The 18,506-nt window shown below is 39.4% G+C and overlaps 1 protein-coding gene across 2 annotated transcripts in view; it reads left to right on the top strand.

The window, feature by feature from the left end:
• lpcat3 (lysophosphatidylcholine acyltransferase 3) overlaps nucleotides 1–18,506 on the top strand; it is a 59,683-nt gene that overhangs the window by 10,076 nt on the left and 31,101 nt on the right. For both annotated transcript variants that reach the window (XM_061947886.1, XM_061947879.1), the window contains exons 2-3: nucleotides 340–447; nucleotides 14,104–14,210. In XM_061947886.1, the coding sequence (XP_061803870.1) occupies nucleotides 340–447; nucleotides 14,104–14,210 (215 nt within the window). The remainder of the gene's footprint in view (nucleotides 1–339; nucleotides 448–14,103; nucleotides 14,211–18,506) is intronic.

Genomic DNA, 18,506 nt, shown 5'->3' with positions numbered 1-18,506 from the left:
GATTTTGGTGCATCCCAAACAAACTTCGCTCGGAGCAAACTCAGTGTAGGTCCTTTTAACAGAATAAACATGATGAATGTGAACACTCCTTCAGTATGATGCAATTCTACAAATAGCCCCATTAATTGATAATGGTAATGACTTAAGTAGGTGTTATTAGACTAACTCGTTATTAAAACAGCTCATTCAAAAGTCCACAAATCACTTTTGTTTATTTTACCTTTTGAGGTGCCATGTTCCCATGATCTCTCATTCCAATTTGTGTTTGCAGCATGTGTTTTCACTACAGTTAACGCCAGAACTCCACACAGCTGATATTTCTCTACTTCTCTCCTGCAGGGTATCCCTTCGCTCTTTTGTACAGGCATTTCTTGTTCTACCAGCCAGCCACCGTTATCCACCTGTTCCATGCCTTATCCGGACTGGCTCTAGCGACATTCAACTTTGGTGAGATGAACGAGGCGGGCGAGCGAGGTTGTTTTACTTGTGTGTGCATGTGTGCGTGCAGCTAAATTTAGAAATCCATCAGAAACTTAAGTGTTTATTGCTGTTAGTTATCAAAAGCTTTTTTTGACACAGATATCCTGAAAAATCCGTAAGACTTATAAATACTTAAAATAATTTGGTACATGCCAGCGTCTGGTGTGACGTATAAAATACTTTGTCGGACAGTGACGATTGCATACATCCCAACAGGGGCGGGACTGTCAAGAGTGAAACTTCACAATAGGGTTGCGCTATATAGGCGATATGCAATATAAATGATATAAATTCCGCAGAAGATAAGGCTTTTACTATTATGGGTATAGCAGGCCCGGCCCTAACCAATGTGGCGCCCTAGGCAAGATTTTAGGTGGCGCCCCCCCACATCGGCAGTGAAGTGTATAAACTCACAAGAAACCGAATAGCTTTGTCTTTGACCTTTTTTTTTTTTTTTTTACTTACAACTATACCTAATATATAAAGGGGTGGAAAAGTGACTATTACCTGCAGGGCAAACATTAGCTAACCAGAAGGCAATAACAATGTAAACAAAAAACACCTGCTTCAAAGATCTAATACAAATGTCCCTAAGGAATGTAAGGTGGGAGTACTGTAATTACCTAACGTTACATTATTATTTTCCATAACAATTTAGCCCCCTCCACAATATTAACCCGACGTTAAAACAGAACTAGCTATTTATTGATTAGCAATTGCCGAATCATGTAACATTAGCTTAATGCTAAAAAGCCAGGTTACTATCACATTCTGTAACAGACAAATAATTTCATGTAGGCTAACGTTACCTACCTGCTACCTCTGTCTTTTCTCATTTCTCCTCCTCTTCTTTTCTCTTTTTTCTTCCCTGGGCGTCGACAGTTTTGGCCGTTTTGACATCTTGTGTTGATTTTTTGATGTGGTGACGTCCAAAAAGAGTCATGATACGGGAAGGGAGGGGGCGCACCGTGCGGGGTGTGTGTGTGTGGGGTGTGGGGGGGGGGGGGGGGGGGGGGTAATGTTGTAACAAATAATATTTCTATTAAATAGGCTCTACTTTGCATTTTAATTAACGTGGGATTATTTTTTGCATTTAGAAATAATAGTACCAACTTTTTTTTTTCTCCAACATTTGTGGCACTGGCGTGGCGCCCCCTAATGGACGGCGCCCTTAGCATTTGCCTATACGGCCTATGCCACGGGCCGGCCCTGGGGTATAGGCTGATAATGCATGTTGATGACACATTCTAGTCCCGGAAAATTGACAACGACAAGCAAACAAACGCGTTCTCAACACAATGATTCTCGCTATCAGCTTAAGTCCCTCCACAGTACAAAGACACTTCTTCTGAGTCAGCAGTCCTCGCCTCCATGGCGGCAAACATTGTTTTTTACAAGTATTATCACAGTAGGACGAGAAATAGCTAAAATCGCTACACTACGCACCATAGGAGGATATGCTAACCGCAACCTGGAGGGCTTTAACGTAAACAAATGTGGGCGCTTCGATACAAATATTGACAGTAACGATACCAAGTTTATTATCAGTATAATATAGTTTATACTACAGTGACTAGATCATCATTTTTTATTATCAAAAAATATTTTGTCACTTTTATTATTGTTTACAAACTCAGGACATAAGTCCCTGATCACAGGAGGTTGACATAAATGTGAGTAAAATGCTGTCGTTGTGAGGAGAAGGAACATTTTGGGAAAATAGTGTGTCCGGGACCGCTCATTCAAACCCAAAATACATCCCAAACTAAACAATGTCTAGATGGCTACTTCAAAAAACTGACTAAACTACAAAGCTAAAGCTAGCAAGAACAATCCATACACCTACAACACATCTAATCTGCTTGTGTTGTTGTGGACGACATCATTGATGTAAGATCAACGTACAAACAGGACAGCAGTGACAACTTGAGAGGGTTTCTCTTTTTAGAAAAAAAAATAATAATAATTTTTTAACAGTCCAGAGTCATCAAGCTCAGAACAAAAGCAAACAAACAAAACAAAGGTTTAAAACAAGTACCTTTCACAAGCATAATGTACTGAAAACACTTGTTGATACATTTATAAAAGTATTATGCTTTGACTTAAAATATTAATAGAAATTGTTCAAAGATGTATTGCACCAATAAATGTGAGGATTTTTGCATTTAATTATCAAACATTTGTTGGTTCAGATTAGGACATGTTGATGTGAGTTTGATTGTTTTTAAAACATTTTATTCATACACAAAAAGCACACATTATATGGTGGTAAAACAAGTGTAAAAAAAAACGGTGTTCAAAAACATTAAAATGGATAATATTGCTTTTATTGTTTCAATGTATTGTTGTTACTATTATTCTTATTATTGTTGTTTATTCGTTACTAATGTTGTGTGGTTGTTCTTTTAAATTATATTCAAAGTTGATTTTTAAATGCTTATGTTTTTCAAATTAATGAATAATCGATTTATTAATCGTAATTTCAATATCAATCAAAATAATTGTGATTATTATTTTTGCCATAATCGTCCATCCCTACAAAATAATAAAACTGGAAATGACACATTATGTTATCGCATATGTCAGCAGCTAAATTAGGATCTTTTGTAATCCATTTTGAAATGGTTCTATTGTCATTTACGTACCAGTAACAGGGTTTCCCCTTGATTGACACTATATACTCCACTATATCCTGTCCAAGGTTTCTCATTGTATCCCATTGGGTTGAGTTTTTTCTTGCCCTGATGTGGGATCTGAGCCGAAGATGTCGTTGTGGCTTGTGCAGCCCTTTGAGACACTGGTGATTTAGGGCTATATAAATAAACTTTGATTGATACATACGTTGCGGTGTGGGGCGTAGTCAATATGACATCATCATATGATATGATTATTTGATTTGCAATCATGCATACATTTTCTATAAAAATGCTTATCAAATGTTTTATGTATATTTAAAAACATACAAGTGTTTTTAGTTATCAATAATACCTTTTATTAATATTAAAAATAAATAAATAAATAAAATCTTATATCATCAGAATCACAATCAGCTTTAACACAAATTATTTGACCTGTTAGACTGTGCTCTCTTTGTTCAATGCAATTTCAATTGTTGTTTATTGTAAAAGGTAACACAGGCTGTACTTTAATGTTGCAATTTAATTTGTCAAATCTGAGTTAGATTTGGAAAAATGTTGTTGTTATTCTTCACAATGAAGTCACTCTAAAAGTAACCACATTTTTGTCGGTAGTAATGTCAAAATATTTAGGGTAGGTTACACTTTAACAAGAAATGCATTATTTAACTTAATATACCTTTCTCTTCAACTTTTTCTTTCCACTTTTGCCGGGTGTCAACTCGTTTAGGTGCTCGACCAGTTGCTGAGGCGCTTCTGACAGGCGATTTAATGCACATATTTTTTTTAGCTGTTTTTCATACTTATTATAGTAAATAAATAATAGACTATATACTGTATATCCATTCAGACAATACGTCACTTAAATGTGTTTTCATGTTTTTAAAAAAAAGTGTTCATGGGGAAAAAACCCACAAAAAAATTATTTTGAATGTGTGGCGGCAGTAATGTTGTCGTGGCGTTGCAACACGATCGTTTACATTTAGGGAAAACCCTGAGTAATATATCATGATATATATCGTCATCGCAGGAGGCTGCAATATATAGCTATAATAAATATAGATTTTATCCCATATTGCCCATCCCTATTTTACACCCTTGTCATGCCTTCACTTCCATAGGTGTTCTGACTCTGTTAAATTTCTAGCACCTTTCACACAGCACTTGCAATCTCTCTTTTTTTTTGTGCCTTGTTGTTGTTCTGTGCAAACATCACCTATACGTAATGGTTGGAGAAAGTCGACCTGCCTCGTAGGTAGTATGAGGGCCGTAACCGATGCGGGACAGTGCCTGTGTGAAAGTGTCCAGCAATGTGGGGACCAGGATGTACATTTTAAACACTAGCGACTTGACTCTTGTGTTGAAAGCAATTGACACTTGGTTCTGTGTCAAATACACAGGAGAACAAATACAGAATTGGCTTTTATACAACAGCTCCGATGTGCCTATTTTGTCAGATCTCTAGTATTGTCCAATATTGTCCCAAACTACAAATATGCTTTAACAGGCAGTGTAAGTACAAATGACAGATAATTCAAAACAAGTTTTGACTTCATTTTAGATGAATAACTCAACATAAGTAACTCTTATTTCCCTCATGGAAATAACCTGCCAGCTGTTCTTTTGTTTGAAAAAAATACATCAGTTTGTTGTTAGATATCACCAGAGGTGGGTAGTAACGCGCTACATTTACTCCGTTACATCTACTTGAGTAACTTTTGGGATAAATTGTACTTCTAAGAGTAGTTTTAATGCAACATACTTTTACTTTTACTTGAGTATATTTATAGAGAAGAAACGCTACTTTTACTCCGCTACTTTTATCTACATTCAGCTCGCTACTCGCTACTAATTTTTATCGATCTGTTAATGCACGCTTTGTTTGTTTTGGTCTGTCAGACAGACCTTCATAGTGCCTGCGTTTCAACAAATACAGTCACTGGTGACGTTCACTCCGTTCCACCAATCAGATGCAGTCACTGGTGACGTTGGACCAGTCAAACAGAGCCAGGCGGTCACATGACCTGACAAACAAGTTGAAAAACTTATTGGGGTGTTACCATTTAGTGGTCAATTGTACGGAATATGTACTGTACTGTGCAATCTACTAATAAAAGTTTCAATCAATCAATCAATCAAAAGTGTGAAGGAAAAAAGACCCTTTTTTATTTCAATCGTACATCCCGTCAAAAGCCTAAAGACTGACTGCACAGTTCCTGTCTTCACAATAAAAGTGCCGCTCCATCGCGCGTGCGCTTTCAAAACAACAGTCTCCGAAAGCCAGCGCAAACAAGCTAGCAAGCTACGGAATTTGCCGCCAATGTATTTCTTGTAAAGTGTATAAAAATGAATATGGAAGCTGGACAAATAAAATGCCAAAAACCAACCACTTTCATGTGGTATTAGACAGAAAGGAGGAACTTTTTTTCTCCTCCATTTGAAAACGTGGACGCTATCAGCACTACTGTCTGATTCCAATCAATGCAAGTCATCAGAATCAGGTAATACACCAACTTATATTCTTGTCTTCATGAAAGAAAGGAATCTATATGTGTTAAACATGCATGTATATTCATTAAAACACCTTTAACATGTAAACAAAAACGGCAAAATAAATAAATATAAATTATATACTGTGTGTATATATATATATATATATATATATATATATAAATAAATGTGTGTGTGTGTGTGTGTATATATATATATATATATATATATATATGTGTGTGTGTGTGTGTGTGTGTGTGTGTGTGTGTGTGTGTGTGTGTGTGTGTGTGTGTGTGTGTGTGTGTGTGTGTGTGTGTGTGTGTGTGTGTGTGTGTGTGTGTGTGTGTGTGTGTGTGTGTGTGTGTGTGTGTGTGTGTGTATATATATAGATGATATGTGTGTGTATGTTACTCATCAGTTACTCAGTACTTGAGTAGTTTTTTCACAACATACTTTTTACTTTTACTCAAGTAAATATTTGGGTGACTACTCCTTACTTTTACTTGAGTAATAAATCTCTAAAGTAACAGTACTCTTACTTGAGTACAATTTCTGGCTACTCTGGATATCACACATACAGTACTTGTTTAAATTCAAAGTTGCAGCATTTGAACAATTTTTAAATTACCAAATGTAATTAAATAAAATTACACATTGATCTTTTTCATTCTCTCTAGCTTCAAACAGTGCCAAAACTTACAGGGATCTAAAGGCAAGGTGCAATGTGACTGCTTCCATGACCTCTCCATTGAGCCCCTTTCTTATCATAAGCGGTGCCTTGGGTAAATGATTCCACCACTGTAAGAATTAATCAATGAAATGGATTTGTATCGCCCAGGGCTGGGGTGACTATTTGTGTGTTAGACTTTAGAGGTTCCACTGTATCTTTACTAGCTTTGATTTCCACAAGCGTCTCTTATTCCAACTTGAAAGTGACACACTGTTTACATGCTACACTAGCACACAGCACAACAAGCTTGAGCTCAGTGGTTTGCAAGTTGGGCAAGGTCACATGACACGCTCATAAACCGAGGCTGTGTCTGTTGAATGCCTCCCGAGTCAGGGACACTGTTGGTTTTGTTTCATAAACATGCCACAGCCTTGAGACTGCGGTGAAACCTGGTGACTGAGGGATAAAATTTGTGATTGACGTCATTTACATGCTCTTCAAAGCGTTTAAAGTTGTTTGTAGTGATTAAAATTTAGTGAATTTCAATTTAGGATTTGAGGTTATTAGGCCCAAAGGTCATGTTTCCCATGTTTAGGTGTCAGCGATTGGTAGTTTCTCACTTTGTGTGAACTGTACAGTCATCGTCTACAGTGAGTTTTCACCTGTTTGTGTTCCTCCAAAAATATTAAACTTCCTGATTTAAATAAATGTCAGAGGTCCCATATTATTATATTGCTCAAAATTTAGCCAGGTGGAATTTAGTGTATGTGAATGTTGTCTATCTGTGTTGGACCTGCGATGAGGTGGCGACTTGTCCAGGGTGTACCCCGCCTTCTGCCTGAATGTAGCTGGGATAGGCTCCAGCACCCCAGCAACCCAGCAACCCTGAGAGGGACACTAGGTAGAAAATGCATGGATGGATGGAATTTAGTAAAAGTCTTTCTAGTATGCCCTACTGGTAACATTCTGTTTTGTGTGCCGGTTGCTTTAATGCTAATGAGCTGTGTTAGTCCAGTGTGTTTCTCAAAAGCACTGTTGTCTACCTTTTTAAAGTCACATTGTGACTCTCTCTGCCTTTGTCCAACGTAGTGGAAGCCATATATCACAAACAACAATGTTAACAATAAGGAGTGGAGCTGAAGACACAAATGTGAGCAACACTAGCATAGGTACCGTATTTTCCGCACCATAAGGCGCCCTGGGTTAAAAGCCGCGCCTTCAATGAACGGCATATTTCAAAACTTTGTCCACCTATAAGCCGCCCCGTGTTGTAAGCCGCATCTAACTGCGCTAAAGGAATGTCAAAAAAACTGTCAAATAGGTCAGTCAAACTTTAATAATATATTAAAACCAGCGTGATGTGGGCGCGCACGGAATCGTATATCAACATGGACGAAGCTGCGTGAAAAAAGCCACCCGGCCTCTTCGCGTAAACTTAAACTTACCTTAACCACTCGCTCATCTTTTCTTCATCCATCCCTTCGAGTTAGCTTTTATGATGACGCCGGCTGGAAAGGTCTCTTTTGGCAAGGTCTTCCTTTTGAATATCACCATGGGTGGAAGTTTCTGGCCATTAGCATGGCAAGCTAGAACCACAGTGAAGGATGACTTCTCATTCCCTGTGGTGCGAATATTCACCGTACGTGCTCCCGTTGTATCCACAGTGCGGTTCACAGGAATATCAGTTGCTGTGAAATAGTAATCCGTGTGCGGATGGAGAGATTGCGTCTTTTCATGAACCGGATCCCTGTCGCTTTGTAGGAGCCATTTTGTGGTCTTTACAGATGTAAACACACAAAGGAAATGATAATATCCGCGCGCTTTTTCTTCTTCTACGCGGGCGGGTGGTTGCTTACAGTAGAAGAAGAAGCGCTTCCTGTTCTATGGGGGCGGGTGCTTACCTTGGCGGTTGCTTGCGTAGAAGAAGAAGCGCTTCCTGTTCTACCGGGAAAAAAGATGGCGGCTGTTTACCGAAGTTGCGAGACCGAAACTTTATGAAAATGAATCTTAATATTTATCCATATATAAAGCGCACCGGGTTATAATGCGCACTGTCAGCTTTTGAGAAAATTTGTGGTTTTTAGGTGCGCCTTATAGTGCGGAAAATACGGTATGTGAGCTACAGTGCTAATGTTGCACTCACATTTAAACAGCCACATCATGCTAGATTAGCCTATTCAAAATTCCCTGAAAAAAACAAAATTATCAAACTTATAGCTCCCATAACTGTAGCTGATTTATGGATGGTTGGCAGATTTCCATTATTTATTTTAAGATGTGTAGAGAAGCCTGACTTAACGTATTAGGATTATTATTTTTTTACTAATACTCTTATTTTCACGGGGTGAGCTATATGGTGGTATCATGTCCATGAGGACGTAGGTTTTTCCTTCATGACGTCATGAAAACACTGAACTCATTAAGCCTTTCAAAAATATCTTAAAAATGGAGCAAACAACTGCGGGGGATGATAAAGTATAGAGTCTAGTACTCATGAATGGATTCTTGGGGCACATTACTGTTCATAAAAAGTTACTTTTGCATAAAGAGAACCTTTTTAAGAGAGGCTTAGAAACAATTTTGTCAAATATAATTTAAGTTGAGAGAAGCTTTCACTGACTTACAACAGATAAACGACTTCCTGCTGAGTGTGTGAAGTGATATGAGTTATCCAATTTCACCTTTTATAATTGCCTCCGCACTTTTGTTAGCTCATGTTTTTTAATTAAAGGGCTGAATAGAATATTTGAAAACGAGACGTCCTTCACGTCGCAAGAAACTGCTTAATACACGGATATGTAAATGTGCACAGACACTAGACAGAACTTAACCCTGACTTGTGTCTCTTCCATGGATTTTTAAATCTTATCCTCTCTTTTGAGAATATCTCAGGGCCTATGAGAGATTATTTTTTCCCCTTTTTGCATGTGATATTTGGGTTTAACATTTCCGCGGGCTGATACTGTGTTGCGGGTTGGTTCTCCTAACGATGTCTTACCACCTGAGGCCTGTGTGTGTGTGCGCGCGTGTCTTATTTGCATGCAAAGCGAGGTTTGGTCGACTCTGTGTGTTGAAAGTTTTTCCTCAAATGTACCAGTAGTTATTTAAGGACCCGTTCCTCGGGCTGCGTACAGTATTCCGTCTATGGACTCACAAGGTCTCGAGTGAAGCAAATAAAAGCAAAAGAGCATTTTTTTCCCAGTAGAACTTTCGCTCCCTTCCGATGAAACACATGATGGTCTCTAAATGCATTGTTGTTTTTTATTTTCATGCGCATGAGTCATCAGCTTATCTAGACTCATTTCCTCCTTCAAAAGAATGTAAACTCAATACAGCAGAGCTGACACAAAATTGTGTGATGATTCTATGTGTACGTCACCTATTAGTTGAATTAGTATGGTTAAAATATATTTTCTAAGAACTTATTTGTGCAAAGAACAGTGGAACCTCTAAAGCAGGGGTGTCAAACTCATTTTAGATCAGGGGCCACACGGAGAAAAATCTACTCCCAAGTTGTAAAGTCACGGCACGATAACTTAAAAATAAAGACAACTTCAGATTGTTTTCTTTGTTTAACAATAGAACAAGCACGTTCTTAAAATGTACAAATCATAATGTTGTTGGATTTTGTTTACACTTACATGTTGCAGTTAATTAATTCTACCTTTATTTGTTGTTATTTATACTTTCTGAATAAATTATGTGATAATGTTCATCAGTCAACTCATTGGTGTTCATTTTCAATCTATCAAGATAGAAAAATAATATCAAAATCAAGTTACAGGATATTATTTATGTAGATTGCTCATTTTCCTCGACTGGTGCACTAACATCATGTGGTTTATTTTTATTTTTACATATGTTGCATAAGGGTGGAGTGCCATCTCCGGGTTGGGGAGGAGATCTTGCCCCAAGTGGAGGAGTTCAAGTACCTCGGAGTCTTGTTCACGAGTGGGGGAAGAGTGGATCGTGAGATCGACAGGCGGATCGGTGCGGCGTCTTCAGTAATGCGGACGCTGTATCGATCCGTTGTGGTGAAGAAGGAGCTGAGCCGGAAGGCGAAGCTCTCGATTTACCGGTCGATCTACGTTCCCATCCTCACCTATGGTCATGAGCTTTGGGTCATGACCGAAAGGACAAGATCACGGGTACAAGCGGCCGAAATGAGTTTCCTCCGCCGAGTGGCGGGGCTCTCCCTTAGAGATAGGGTGAGAAGCTCTGTCATTTGGGGGGAGCTCAAAGTAAAGCCGCTGCTCCTCCACATCGAGAGGAGCCAGAGGAGGTGGTTCGGGCATCTGGTCAGGATGCCACCCGAACGCCTCCCTAGGAAGGTGTTTCGGGCACGTCTGACCGGTAGGAGGCCACGGAGAAGACCCAGGACACGCTGGGAAGACTATCTCTCCCGGCTGGCCTGGGAACGCCTCGGGATCCCCCGGGAGGAGCTGGACGAAGTGGCTGGGGAGAGGGAAGTCTGGGCTTCCCTGCTTAAGCTGCTGCCCCCGCGACCCGACCTCGGATAAGCGGAAGAAGATGGATGGATGGATGTTGCATAAGATACAAATAATTGCTATTGTGACATCTAGTGGACACATTTAGAACAGCAGTTTCTTTCATTTAAAAAATGTGGCTCATTTTTAAACTTGGCAAACTCATCCCCAAGCCGGATAAAACCTGTTCGCGGGCCTGAAGTTTGACACCCCTGCTCTAAAGTCAACCACAAAGAACTTCCAATTTGTTCTTATTTCACATTATGATAGAACTAACCCATTACATTGTCAAACTGTTGCCATTTCAAGACCTTTAAACAATATTAATATTTTAACTCTACTGTCATACAAGTGTGACTATAATCAGTGTTAATATTGATGTGTAAAAAAAATAAATCAAAAAGAAGTTTAATATATTCCGTTTCCCTATCTTTGGCATCAATTTCATATTATTATAGAAATAATCTGTTAGAGGGTAAAACTGTTTGCATCACAAGGATTTATAAACTGTACAGGTAATGTTTCAAATAACATTTACACATGTATAACTGTTATAAAAGTGTAAATGTAAATCAACAAGTAAACACATTGTTTTTGTTATATGGTTACCATAACTTTTTACCTCATAGGCCTCAATTTCATATTATTTCATATTCAGTTCCAGACTCAAGAACGGTCGCTATCATAAAACCTTTAATTGTGAAAGTTAAGTTAAAGTTAAAGTGCCAATGATTATCACACACACACAAGGTGTGGCGAAATTATTCTCTGCATTTGACCCATCACCCTTGATCACCCCCTGGGAGGTGAGGGGAGCAGTGAGCAGCAGTGGTGGCCGCGCCCGGGAATCATTTTGGTGACTTAACCCCCAATTCCAACCCTTAATGTTAAGTGCCAAGCAGGGAGGTAATGGGTCCCATTTTTATAGTCTTTGGTATGACTCGGCTGGGGTTTGAACTCACAACCTACCGATCTCAGGGCGGACAACACATTTTTGTTAACATTCCTACCTGTTTAACATAAGTTAACCACTCTTATCGTAGAGATGGGCTAAAGAAAACATTTAGTTTCTTGTTCTATAGTTATCATCACTTTTTTTTTAACCTTTTTGACATCAATTGTTTCCCTCTGGGCAGCACGGTGGAGGAGGGGTTAGTGCATCTGCCTCACAATACGAAGGTCCCGAGTAGTCTTGGGTTCAATCCCGGGCTCGGGATCTTTCTGTGTGGAGTTTGCATGTTCTCCCTGTGACTGCGTGGGTTCCCTCCGGGTACTCCGGCTTCCTCCCACCTCCAAAAGATATGCACCTGGGGATAGGTTGATTGGCAACACTAAATTGGCCCTAGTGTGTGGATGTGAGTGTGAATGTTGTCTGTCTATCTGTGTTGGCCCTGCGATGAGGTGGCGACTTGTCCAGGGCGTACACCACCTTCCGCCCGATTGTAGCTGAGATAGGCTCCAGCGCCCCCCGCGACCCCAAAGGGAATAAGCGGTAGAAAATGGATGGATGGATGGATGTTTCTCTCTGTGGCATCCATTTCATATTATTATAGTAATATGTAACAGAGCCAAACTTTGGCCGTTTTTATAGGTATAAGTACTAACATAACATATAAAATTCCTAACTTTCATTCAAGCAAGTTAACAACTGTCAGTAATGTGAGAAAAAAAGGTTACATTTCCTGTGTTATCGCACACACAAAAAAGCAAAATCCTACTAAAGTATCAATCAATCAATCAATCTTTATTTATATAGCCCTAAATCACAAGTGTCTCAAAGGGCTGCACAAGCCACAACGACATCCTCGGTACAAAGCCCACATACGGGCAAGGAAAAACTCACCCCAGTGGGACGTCTATGTGAATGACTATGAGAAACCTTGGAGAGGACCGCATATGTGGGTAACCCCCCCCCTCTAGGGGAGACCGAAAGCAATGGATGTCGAGTGGGTCAGACATAGTATTGTGAGAGTCCAGTCCATAGTGGATCCAACATAATAGTAAGAGTCCAGTCCATAGTGGGGCCAGCAGGACACCATCCCGAGCGGAGACGGGTCAGCAGCGCAGAGATGTTCCCAGCCGATGCACAGGCGAGCGGTCCACCCCGGGTCCCGACTCTGGACAGCCAGCACTTCATCCATGGCCACCGGACCTGTGCCCCCCCCCCCCCCCCCTCAAGGAAAAGGGGAGCAGAGGAGAAAAGAAAAGAAACGGCAGATCAACTGGTCCAACAGGGGGGCTATTTAAAGGCTAGAGTATACAAATGAGTTTTAAGATGGGACTTAAATGCTTCTACTGAGGTACCGGGAGGGCATTCCATAGTACTGGAGCCCGAATAGAAAACGCTCTATAGCCCGCAGACTTTTTTTGGGCTCTGGGAATCACTAATAAGCCGGAGTTCTTTGAACGCAGATTTCTTGCCGGGACATATGGTACAATGCAATCGACAAGATAGGATAGGACGGAGCTAGACCGTGTAGTATTTTATACGTAAGTAGTAAAACCTTAAAGTCACATCTTAAGTGCACAGGAAGCCAGTGCAGGTGAGCCAGTATAGGCGTAATATGATCAAACTTTCTTGTTCTTGTCAAAAGTCTAGCAGCCGCATTTTGTACCAACTGTAATTTTTTAATGCTAGACATAGGGAGACCCGAAAATAATACGTTACAGTAGTCGAGACGAGACGTAACGAACGCATGAATAATGATCTCAGCGTCGCTAGTGGATAAAATAGAACGAATTTTAGCGATATTACGGAGATGAAAGAAGGCCGTTTTAGTAACACTCTTAATGTGTGATTCAAACGAGAGAGTTGGGTCGAAGATAATACCCAGATTCTTTACTGATTCGCCTTGTGTAATTGTTTGGTTGTCAAATGTTAAGGTGGTATTCTTAAATTAAATAAAGTAGTTAGTTTTTTAGAGGCTCACTGAACTGAATAATTTTTTATTTTCTAATTTTGTTTGATTTAGAGACTTAAAAGGTTCTACTAAATATCACAGAGGTGTGGAATGTTTAAATTTGTCACTTTTTTTCACTGGCCTTAACATTGATCTTCTCTTTTATTATTGTGTTATTCTGTTGTTGCCGCACTTTGGATCACACAGCAGGTGTGTTGCTCTGTACTCCTCTTTCTGTGAGACATCCATCTTGCTGGTATTGACATTGTGTGTCCTATACGTTAGCATGAATAACTCCTGTCAATTTGAGACATCCATCTTGCTGGCATTAACATTGTGTGGTCTATACGTTAGCATGGTTAACTCCTGTCAATTATCATCAGAAACGGTATAGCGTTTCATCCAGCAGTTCAAACTCCGCTCCTCTCTTTGTCCAACAGGTCCCCAGATTTATCACTCGGCGGTATGTGTCCTCGTCCAGTTCCTGATGCTGAGGCTCATGGGAAGGACGGTCACAGCCGTTTTGAGCAGCTTCAGCTTTCAAATGGTGAGACGTCCTCATATGGCTTTCTCTTTGTCTAACACCACAGTAGCTTCCTTCTTTCCTGCATCTGTTGGCCTTGTCATTGCATGTGCGAGTGTTGCCTGGCCAAAACAGAAGTCGTCATATGAATTGAACCAAGTACAAAGATTAGGCTTACTCTAGTGATTTATTGTTTTCAGTATTTTTAGAAGCTATGTTCATGGGCATCTGAATAGTTAATTTATTACATTTGTCCAATAGTAAAACTCTTATATTCTATGAAATTACAGTATACAGTGAAACATTTCAAGAATGTATTTCTTAATTTATCTGATATGTTCCATCCATCCATTTTCTACCGCTTATCCCACTCGGAGTCGCGGGGGTGCTGGAGCTTAACCCAGCTGCTCTGATATGTTCTATCTAGAGATGTCCGATAATATCGGCCTGCCGATATTATCGGCCGATAAATGCTTTAAAATGTAATATCGGAAAATATCGATATGGTTTTTTTAATTTTTTTATTAAATCAACATAAAAAACACAAGATACACTTACAATTAGTGCACCAACCCAAAAAACCTCCCTTCCCCATTCACACTGATTCACACAAAAGGGTTGTTTCTTTCTGTTATTAATATTCTGGTTCCTACATTATATATCAATACAGTCTGCAAGGGATACAGTCCGTAAGCACACATGATTGTGCGTGCTGCTGGTCCACTAATAGTACTAACCTTTAACAGTTACCGTATTTTCCGCACCATAAGCCGCCCTGGGTTAAAAGCCGCGCCTTCAATGAACGGCATATTTCAAAACTTTGTCCACCTATAAGCCGCCCCGTGTTATAAGCCGCATCTAACTGCGCTAAAGGAATGTAAAAAAAACAGTCGGATAGGTCAGTCAAACTTTAATAATATATTAAAAACCAGCGTGATGTGGGCGCGCATGGAGTCGTATATCAACATGGACGGAGCTGCGTGAAAAAAGCCACCCGGCCTCTTCGCGTAAACTTACCTTAACCACTCGCTCATCTTTTCTTCATCCATCCATCCCTTCGAGTTAGCTTTTATGATGACGCCGGCTGGAAAGGTCTCTTTTGGCAAGGTCTTCCTTTTGAATATCACCATGGGTGGAAGTTTCTGGCCATTAGCATGGCAAGCTAGAACCACAGTGAAGGATGACTTCTCATTCCCTGTGGTGCGAATATTCACCGTACGTGCTCCCGTTGTATCCACAGTGCGGTTCACAGGAATATCAAAAGTCAGTGGAACCTCGTCCATGTTGATAATGTTCTCTGGCCGGATCTTTTTTTCAGCTATCTTGTTTTTACAATATGCACGGAAAGTAGCCAGCTTTTCTTGAAAGTCTTTAGGCAGTTGCTGTGAAATAGTAGTCCGTGTGCGGATGGAGAGATTGCGTCTTTTCATGAACCGGAAACCTGTCTCTTAGTAGGAGCCATTTTGTGGTCTTTACAGATGTAAACACACAAAGGAAATGAAACGTAATATCCGCGCGCTTCTTCTTCTTCTACTGGGGCGGGTGGTTGCTTACAGTAGAAGAAGAAGCGCTTCCTGTTCTATGGGGGCGGGTGCTTACCTTGGCGGTTGCTTGCGTAGAAGAAGAAGCACTTCCTCTTCTACGGGGAAAAAAGATGGCGGCTGTTTACCGTAGTTGCGAGACCGAAACTTTATGAAAATGAATCTTAATATTAATCCATATATAAAGCGCACCGGGTTATAAGCCGCACTGTCAGCTTTTGAGTAAATTTGTGGTTTTTAGGTGCGGCTAATAGTGCGGAAAATACGGTAATTTGACTCATTTTCATTAATTACTAGTTTCTATGTAACTGTTTTTATATTGTTTTACTTTCTTTTTTACTGAAGAAAATGTTTTTAATTTATTTATCTTATTTTATTTTATTAATTTTTAAAAAAGGACCTTATCTTCACCATACCTGATTGTCCAAATTAGGCATAATAATGTGTTAATTCTACGACTGTATATATCGGTATCGGTAATTAAAGAGTTGGACAATATCGGGATATCGGCAAAAAGCCATTATCGGACATCCCTAGTTCTGTCTAGTAAAAATAATTTAGTGTCTTATGTAATGTGAATTAAAAAAAAACCCTCAATGTTTTCGACTACTTGTTTGTGTTCTAATTAGCAAATAGGCCGGGAAAAAAACACCATAAGCCTTTAATGGATCCATTTGTTTAAATTGAAGCCCTAAAATCAAATAACTTTTGAACGATATGTTAATTAAATGAGAATAATGTGCTTGTATGCAGACAGTGAGTGCATCATTAAGTAGCTAGAAGAGCAGCAATGCTTGGTTATACTCCTGTTGACGACACAAAACTAGTCCAAGAAGTCAAACGGATGCATTTATCTGGAAAAAGTAATTTTATACATCATCAAAATGCAGTGTAATTTATACAAAAGCTTGGTTTACACTTTTGTGTCTCAAGTACCTTCCCGCAGACCTTGTGTGAGTGCACCTCCCAAGAATCCTAGCTTTGCATCGGCTTTTTAGTCCCTGAGCACAGGGGAAAATATGTTGTGCTTGAAATCATTGTATAGAATAAAGCAACAGTGATTAAACATTTGCAAACCAATTTTTTATGTGTACTTTACATCTATGTGCGCTCTAAAAATAATTACCGAATTTTTCATTTTTCAGCTTATTGTGTTGTTGTTGCGTCAAGAAGAAGTCACAAAGTACGACACTCATTTTAACTTTTATTGCCAATTTTGTGCTAACAACAGATTTAATTCCAATTTGAAGATGATCAGTAAAACATATCTGCACAAGTTTGATGAAAGAACCACCATTACATGTTATTTAGACCAGTTATTTAGACGAGGAAATGTATAAATGTAGAAAAAAATATTATACTATGACACCTTTTAAAGTAAAAACTGTTGTAAGCAATTCTTCTGAAACATATTTTGTTAGTGCAGTCAATCTATTATTGTGAAGGCTGGAGTGTGCTGCTGTTCTTAGACTGCTATGTTTTTGCGTGGAAACTACTAAATGCTGTAAAGAATTACAAAAGTGTGCCACTCGCGTTACGGCTGCTGTCTTGTCAGTACATTGATATTGCATCGTTGGTGTCGTCCAAAATAACACAAGCCGTTGTGTTGCGGGTGTATGGTTTGTCCTAGTTAGCAATAGCTTTGTAGTTTGTTTGCAAACTTAGCTGGTGTTTCAAATGGTTTAGCGGGTGAGTGTTTCTGGGATGAATGAGCAAGTGAATGATCAGAACTATGCATACATGCTCCAAACTGATTAGTAACACCAAAAAAGACATGATTCGAGCAACACGTGCTGTCCGAACCGTGTCACTTTTTTCATAAACTGTTCCATCTCGACAGCACTGTATTATTGAAGACAAAGCATATTATTAGTGGTCTAATTAGCATCAATAATTGTAATTTATTTTTCCATTTTGGCAGGTTTTTTTGTCGATTTTTTTGTTTAATTGTATTATTCAATTGTGTCCTATTAAAATAAAAGGTGTGTGCCGCAAATAAGTTAAAGTAAAGTTAAAGTACCAATGATTGTCACACACACACTAGGTGTGGCGAGATTATTCTCTGCATTTGACCCATCACCCTTGATCACCCCCTGGGAGGTGAGGGGAGCAGTGGGCAGCAGCGGTGGCCGCGCCCGGGAATCATTTTGGTGATTTAACCCCCAATTCCAACCCTTGATGCTGAGTGCCAAGCAGGGAGGTAATGGGTCCCATTTTTTTATAGTCTTTGGTATGACTCGGCCGGGGTTTGAACTCACAACCTACCGATCTCAGGGCGGACACTCTAACCACTAGGCCACTGAGTCCCCCTCGCTGCACGTTATCTAACCCATTGTTTTAAAACAGTGCAGCAAATGTATTGACTTAACTGCCTGATGATTTGTGCACACTCAGTTACAACACATGGAAGCTATTAAAACTGTATTTTGTAACTATTTATATTTAAAGTTGTTTCTAACTAGTATAAGTCCACACATACTTCAGTGTTTTTTCTACATCCATACACATCAGCATTCAACACACAATTTTTAGTTCTCAATCGCAATTCAGTCACGATGAAGCCTAGAAAAAGAACTGCTTTATTGCCGCCTCAATATAATGTATAATAATATAATTTACACTTCTACTTGCTTATGGTAGGTTTCAAATTGCTTGTGTGTGTTGTTGCACCATAGTTGAATGTTTTCTATTATAAATCCGATTTTTTAAATAAATACATAAACAAAAATGCTGTTTCTTACAACTGCGTAAACACTGAAAATAAACTTTTTAAAAAGCC

This window comes from Nerophis lumbriciformis, linkage group LG04 (genome assembly GCF_033978685.3).
Source record: "Nerophis lumbriciformis linkage group LG04, RoL_Nlum_v2.1, whole genome shotgun sequence".
Classification (NCBI taxonomy): Eukaryota; Metazoa; Chordata; class Actinopteri; order Syngnathiformes; family Syngnathidae; genus Nerophis; species Nerophis lumbriciformis.
The sequence above is the reverse complement of the archived record's forward strand: the minus strand, read 5'-3'. Positions and strand labels throughout refer to the sequence as shown.